General features: G+C 42.8%; 1 protein-coding gene across 1 annotated transcript; it reads left to right on the top strand.

The window, feature by feature from the left end:
- The first annotated feature begins 3,679 nt into the window (after positions 1-3,679).
- On the top strand, positions 3,680-6,132 carry LOC121766319 (50S ribosomal protein L15, chloroplastic-like). Its single transcript, XM_042162576.1, has 4 exons — positions 3,680-3,820; positions 3,915-4,263; positions 5,332-5,483; positions 5,722-6,132. Exons 1-4 carry the CDS (start codon positions 3,737-3,739, stop codon positions 5,941-5,943), a joined length of 807 nt encoding a protein of 268 aa, XP_042018510.1. The 5' UTR covers positions 3,680-3,736; the 3' UTR covers positions 5,944-6,132.
- Positions 6,133-6,374: the final 242 nt, after the last annotated feature.

The following is a 6,374-nucleotide window of genomic DNA, read 5'->3' on the forward strand; positions in this document are numbered from 1 at the left end:
TCTGATGAAATAAACATCTTTGACCGGACTCGTCTTTGGTCTGATGAAATAAACATCTTTGACCGGACTCGTCTTTGGTCTGATGACATAAACATCTTTGACCGGACTTGGTTTGTGTTCTAATTTGGCGATTTTTGTCGCCGGGATCGAACTTTCCCTTGTCCTAATTCGGCGAGTTTTATCGCGTGGATCGGACTTTCCCAGTTAACCGAAGTGGTCTTATGCAGTAAACCTCTTTGACTAGACATGGTCGTCCTTGGTCTTATGAGGTAAACTTCTTTGACCGAACTTGGTCGTCCTAATTCGGCGAGGTTTATCGCGTGGATCGGACTTTCCCTTGTCCTAATTCAGGCAAGTTTTATCGCGAGAATCGGACTTTCGTTGCAGTTCGTTTCAGACGAAGTGCTTGATTTTTAAGCCGAATTGTGGTCTTGTATCCTCTTTAGAAGCTTGGACTTCACAATCGTTGGCTTATTGCAGCTCGTTTCAGACGAGCTGCTTGTTTAAGCTGAATTGTGGTCTTGTATCTTCTGTAGAAGCTTTGACTCACAATCGTTGGCTTGTTGCAGCTCGTTTCAGACGAACTGCTTGTTTAAGCTGAATTGTGGTCTTGTATCTTCTGTAGAAGCTTTGACTCACAATCGTTGGCTTATATATGTTCTAAGAAGGGGATCAGCCTTCGAAGAACAAGATACCTCAGTAACATTTGTAAGAGACGACACGCACCGAAACAGACAAAACACACAGACAAAACGCACAGAGACAAATAAAGACCAAGCAAACCAAAGAAAGCACATTGACCGGACTGTCTCTTACAAATGGAACTTTTTGAGGTTGGAAACGTACCATGTTCGGGGTACTTGTGCTCTTGACACGTGAGTCAATTTGTAAGACCCTTTGCCGAGGACTTCTGACACCCGATATGGACCTTCCTATGTGGGTTCGAGTTCGCCCAGCTTTTCTGCTCGGCTTACTTCGTTGTTTCTCAAGACGAGATCTCCCACTTGAAATTGCAGCTTCTTCACCCTTTGGTTGTAATACCGGGCTACTTGCTCCTTGTACTTGGCTGCTTTTATGCAGGCCAATTCTCTTCTTTCTTCGGCAAGATCTAGTTCGGCTCTCAGTCCGTCACCATTCATTTCTGAGGAGAAATTGAGTTCGGGGACTGGGTATGCCAATCTAAACCGGAATCACGGCTTCAGTGCCGTACACCATCGAGTTCGGCTCCGGTGTGACTTCGGTCATTCCGCCTGCCTCTGACTCCGGCTGCTGTGATTGCTATGCTTGATGGTGCCGAACTGATTACTCGGCACTTTTAAGCGCAATCTGCGAACACACTTGCTCTTTTTTCGATCACCTCGGATGACCGCTATCTCTCCTTTGGTGGGGAAGGTGTTCGGCGAGGAAGCCTCTGATCGCTATGATCGGGCTTCTTTTTGTCTTCTCTAGATGAGCTGTCTAAAGACCGTTTTCGACGGTCTGCCTCATCGGCACGAGAAAACTTGTCCGCAATGTCCCACATCTCTTGAGCTGTTTGCGGACTGCATTCCACGAGCTTTCTGTAGAGAGCTCCGGGCAGGATTCCATTTTGGAATGCCGAAATGACAAGTAGATCATTGAGATTATCTACTTGTAGGCATTCCTTATGGAATCTCGTCAGGAAGTCGCTGATCTTTTCGTCGCGACCTTGACGTATAGAAAGCAGCTGAGCCGAAGTAATCCGGGCTTCCGCTTTCTGAAAGAACCTCCTGTGGAAAGCATCCATTAGATCTCGGTAGGATCTAATGCTGCCTTGGGGGAGGCTATCGAACCACCTTCTTGCGTTCCCGATAAGCAGTTCGGGAAACAGCTTGCACATGTGGACCTCGTTGAGACCCTGGTTCGCCATGTTATATTGATAGCGTCCCAAGAAATCATGAGGATCCACGAGTCCGTCATAGGTTATCGACGGAGTTCGGTAGTTCTGTGGTAGGGAAGTTCGGGTAATATCGTCCGAGAACGGAGTCCTCAATGCTCCGTACATGGCGAACCCGACATTTCTTCGGTATGGAGGAGATGGAGTTCTCCTGTGATTCCGGTACCGAGGATTCTTTCTTCTGGAAGACATGACACTACTGCGGTAGTGACTGTCTAGTATGGAGGGAGGGAGAGAATCCGCCGTTTTCGCCTCCGGCTGCTTTTGGCTTCTCTGCAGGAAGGTTAAGAATTCCTCCTGCTTTTCAGCCAGAAACAGCTTGACAGCCTCGTTCAAATCGGGCTGCTGGGAAGACTCGGTGTGACGGCTTTTGGAGCGGCTTGTTCCTCCGCCATGAGAACTGGTGGTGGATTTATCCCTAGGCTGTTTTCCAGACCTATGGGGTGGATTGGCTTCCTCCTGGTTCTCACGGGCAGGAATACGGGTACTCTGCGATCTGGTATGCATTTTTTGGGTTGAAAAAAATGGTCAAAAATTCGCTTTATCACAAATTTGGTTCTCTGTTTCCCACAGACGGCGCCAGTGATGAGTCCGCGAATTGTTGATGTTAGTAAATGCAGGAAAATACAGATCACGACACAGAGAATTTTACGTGGTTCGATTCACTGAGGTAAATCTACGTCCACGGGGAGAAATGGGGGCAGGTTTGTATTGCTTGATCTGGAATTACAGCTTACAACACAGACTTGCTATATGGTATTTTTCTCTAGAGAGCTTCTAACCCCTTTCTATCAGATCTAAGTTCCATTTATACATTGAACTAAGATCGTGGCTTACATCATCACTCTAGGTCGTGGAGGTCGTGTAGGTCATGGCCTAAGATCGTGGCCTGAGTTGACGCCACGTGGTAGTGGGTATGTTGGAAGTCGTGGAAATCCTGCATGGGTCCACTAACTCCTTGTTCGGTCGAAAACTGAGACCGAACTGCTTTGGTTGCCGATCTGAGAGTAGAGCTTGATGCCGACCTAAGAGCAGAGCTTGATTGGTGGGCTTTTGCCGAGCTGTAGGCTGAGGCCGAACTCTTACTGAGACCGAACTGCTTTGGTTGCCGATCTGAGAGCTTGGTGCCGACTTGAGAGCAGAGCTTGATTGGTTGGCTTTTACCGAGCTGTAGGCTGAGGCCGAACTCTTTGGTAATGCCGAACTCATACTCTTCCTTGGGCTTTGGGCTGATGGGCCGTCACTGCTGTTGGGCTTGTTTAGTCCGTACCCCATCAATATATAAACAGTATTCCGGTTCAATGGTTCGACCAGTGAACCGGTTGAACCAGTGAACCAGTAATGACGCCGGTTCGCTTGCCAGTCCGGTTTTTAAAACATTGAATTAAGCTAATCATGCGGCCAATGCTTATTGTGTTGCGTTTCGTTTGATATCTTTTACGTTTTGAAGCACAGCATTGTGAGCTGTGATCTAGAGCACAGCAGAGAATCTGCTTCCTTGTTTTGTAGTGCCATAAAAAAAAGAATAAAAATATTAAGGAAAATAAGTAAATTTTTGTTAAACCACAACATACACTTTTTTGTTTTGTTTAAATATTTTTTACGGAACATCTTTTATTTGTTCCATGAAAATAAGTAAATTAGTTTTAAGAAATTAAAACTAATTAGTTTTATTAAGGAAGATAAGTAAATTAGTTTTAAGAAATTAAAACTAATTTGTTCCGAACGGCGTCGTTTCGAGCCTCTGCTGTGTTTCTCCCAAGGCAGAAAATCGCATCCAAATTGTAAAAAAACTGAAAACATTATCATTATCTTGTTTCCATGGCTGCCTCCTTACTCTTCCTCTCCTCCTCTACCCCTTCCACAGCTACTCCTCTTCTTCGCCTATTCTCTTCCCACTTCAAGGTATTTTCTCCATCACATTCCACACGCACTCCCTGAACAACAACAAAAGTTCACATTTTTTTCAAGTTTAATTTTGTGTTTTTTTAATTCACAGGGCAATGTAACAACTCTGAGGGCGAACCCATCTCAATTTCCGTCCATAAGCCTCTGCCACTACAAGGACAAGCCGCGGAAGCCGCTTACTGTTCAGAATTCCGCGGCGTCTGCTGCCCAAGAAGCTTCTGGAAGTGCTCGATTTCGGCTCGATAACTTGGGCCCGCAGCCGGGGTCACGGAAGAAGGCGAAGAGAAAGGGGCGAGGGCATGCGGCTGGACAGGGGGGAAGCTGCGGGTTCGGAATGAGGGGTCAGAAATCGAGGTCCGGTCCCGGCGTCAGGAGGGGTTTTGAGGGCGGCCAGATGCCCCTCTATCGAAGAATCCCTAAATTGAGGGGAATTGCTGGAGGTTTAATGTTTCTTTCAACTAGTTTCGCTTGATATCAATCTGAATTTGCCCAATCTGGGATAAAATATGACTATTCTCTGATGATTCTGATAGGTTTTGAGAGTTTGTTCTGAGCTTGGTTGCTTTGAATTTACATAGTGAAAATAAAAAAATGAAATTGCTAGTGACACAATAGTAATGCAGTGATTTCTGATGGCGGGTGTATATCTAGAAGAGTGGATTATTTTTGTTTTCCTCTGGAATTGAACTTTTCATTACATTCAGAACTTTTTAAGGGTAGAGTATAAGCAATGGTGTTGCTTGATTTTTTTTGTTTAAGGTAATCTAAAGTACTACAGTCTTAGACTGATTTCCATATCATAATCTGTGTGTGTGGAGTGGACAGTATTCAGCATTGAGGTTAATTTGAAGAGGGCTTCCTTTTCGTTCGAGTTCTTGATAGCAAAAATATAGTAGTTAGTTTAGGATAACGTTCTTGCCTAATATGTTTATATTAATTTTCTAACTCTTGTTGAGAATCAAAGTAAAAGAATAGATGATATTTATGTGTTGGTTGGTTACCTTGATTCAGCACCTTCTCCGAACTTTTTGTTTTAAGATGTGTTTTAGTTTTTACAAAGAGTAGCCTGTGAGTGCATTCACAGATACAAGTTGCAGGTGTATGCTATCAGGGTATGCTTGTCAATGATTGACTAATTTGCCTGTATTTTTGTTTCAAATGATGTTTGGGAAACTAATTAGTAATTTTAATTCAACTTGTGGGAAGTTGGTTGCTTGATTGGAAATAATATACTGCTGCTTTCTTCTGTGTGTTCATTACCATGATTTTTGGATTCCACGAATGCTTATTAAGCATTCTCAATTTTTGACACTACTATTCACTTAACCTGTCGTTTCTAGTAAGCTAGTGCCACTCAAAACTTTGTTTGGATATCAGTTTGCAATACCTGAAGCTTCATATTTGATGACCAATAACAGTGCTTGAAGCATCCTCTAATATACTCGATTGAGACCATTTTATATTTAAGTTATGCTGATACTAATATGGGGTTGCTTTCATATATTCAGGCATGCGTGCTGGACTACCAAAGTATCTACCGGTGAACTTGAAAGATATTGCAGATGCTGGATTTCAAGAAGGGGAAGAGGTTTCCTTGGAGTCCTTGAAGAAGAAACGTCTAATAAACCCATCCGGTCGGGAAAGAAGACTCCCTCTCAAGGTAATGTACAGTTATATGCTAAAATGTTGGGTATTTTTACTTGAAGAAGATATACCAGTCTTTCGAAATCGTCTAAAACAGCATACTAATTTCATCTCTTTTTTATGATTACTGGTACATATCCATGTATGTTGAAGTGTAAACATGAATGCCGGATTTGTAAAGGAAGAAACGTATGTGGTCCCTTAGCATATACTCGTATCTACATATTATGTGATCTATATTACTCTTGTTTCAGATCTTAGGAGATGGGGACTTGACTGTGAAGCTCGACTTCAAGGCCCGAGCTTTTTCAGCATCAGCAAAAGAGAAGATTGAGGCAGCTGGTTGTTCATTAACCGTGCTTCCTGGGCGAAAGAAATGGGTGAAGCCGTCTGTAACGAAGAACCTTTCCCGTGCTGAAGAATACTTTGCCAAGAAGCGGGCCTCAGCTGACTGGGTCGACACGCCTTCTGCTTGAGCCTCAATTTTGCCAGTAACATAAGATATGTAAAGCAACTATTCATTGTTGTATGCTCAAATGTTACCTTTGTTAGTTTTCGACCAAATCCTAGTAATCTTTGTCATTGAATCATTGGGTTCATACGGCTGGGTATTTGGTACTATGTTGGAACGACCTTTTTTGTTTCAGATTTTCACTTCTCTTTTAGTCTTTTTTTTTTTACTTTTAAGATGAGCTTTACATTAAGAAAAGGAGAAACTATAAGGCCATGTTTGGTTGGCGGGAAAGTAAAGTTGGCAAGGAAAATGATTTCTGGGAAAATAAATCCCGAGAATATGATTTCTAATAACTTTACTTTCCCGTGTTTGGAAAATATCAAGATTTAAAAGTTTATATTTGATTTAAACACTAAACTAAAAATATACTTATCATTTTTTATTTATAAAAAA

This window comes from Salvia splendens, chromosome 15, assembly GCF_004379255.2.
Source record: "Salvia splendens isolate huo1 chromosome 15, SspV2, whole genome shotgun sequence".
NCBI lineage: Eukaryota > Viridiplantae > Streptophyta > Magnoliopsida > Lamiales > Lamiaceae > Salvia > Salvia splendens.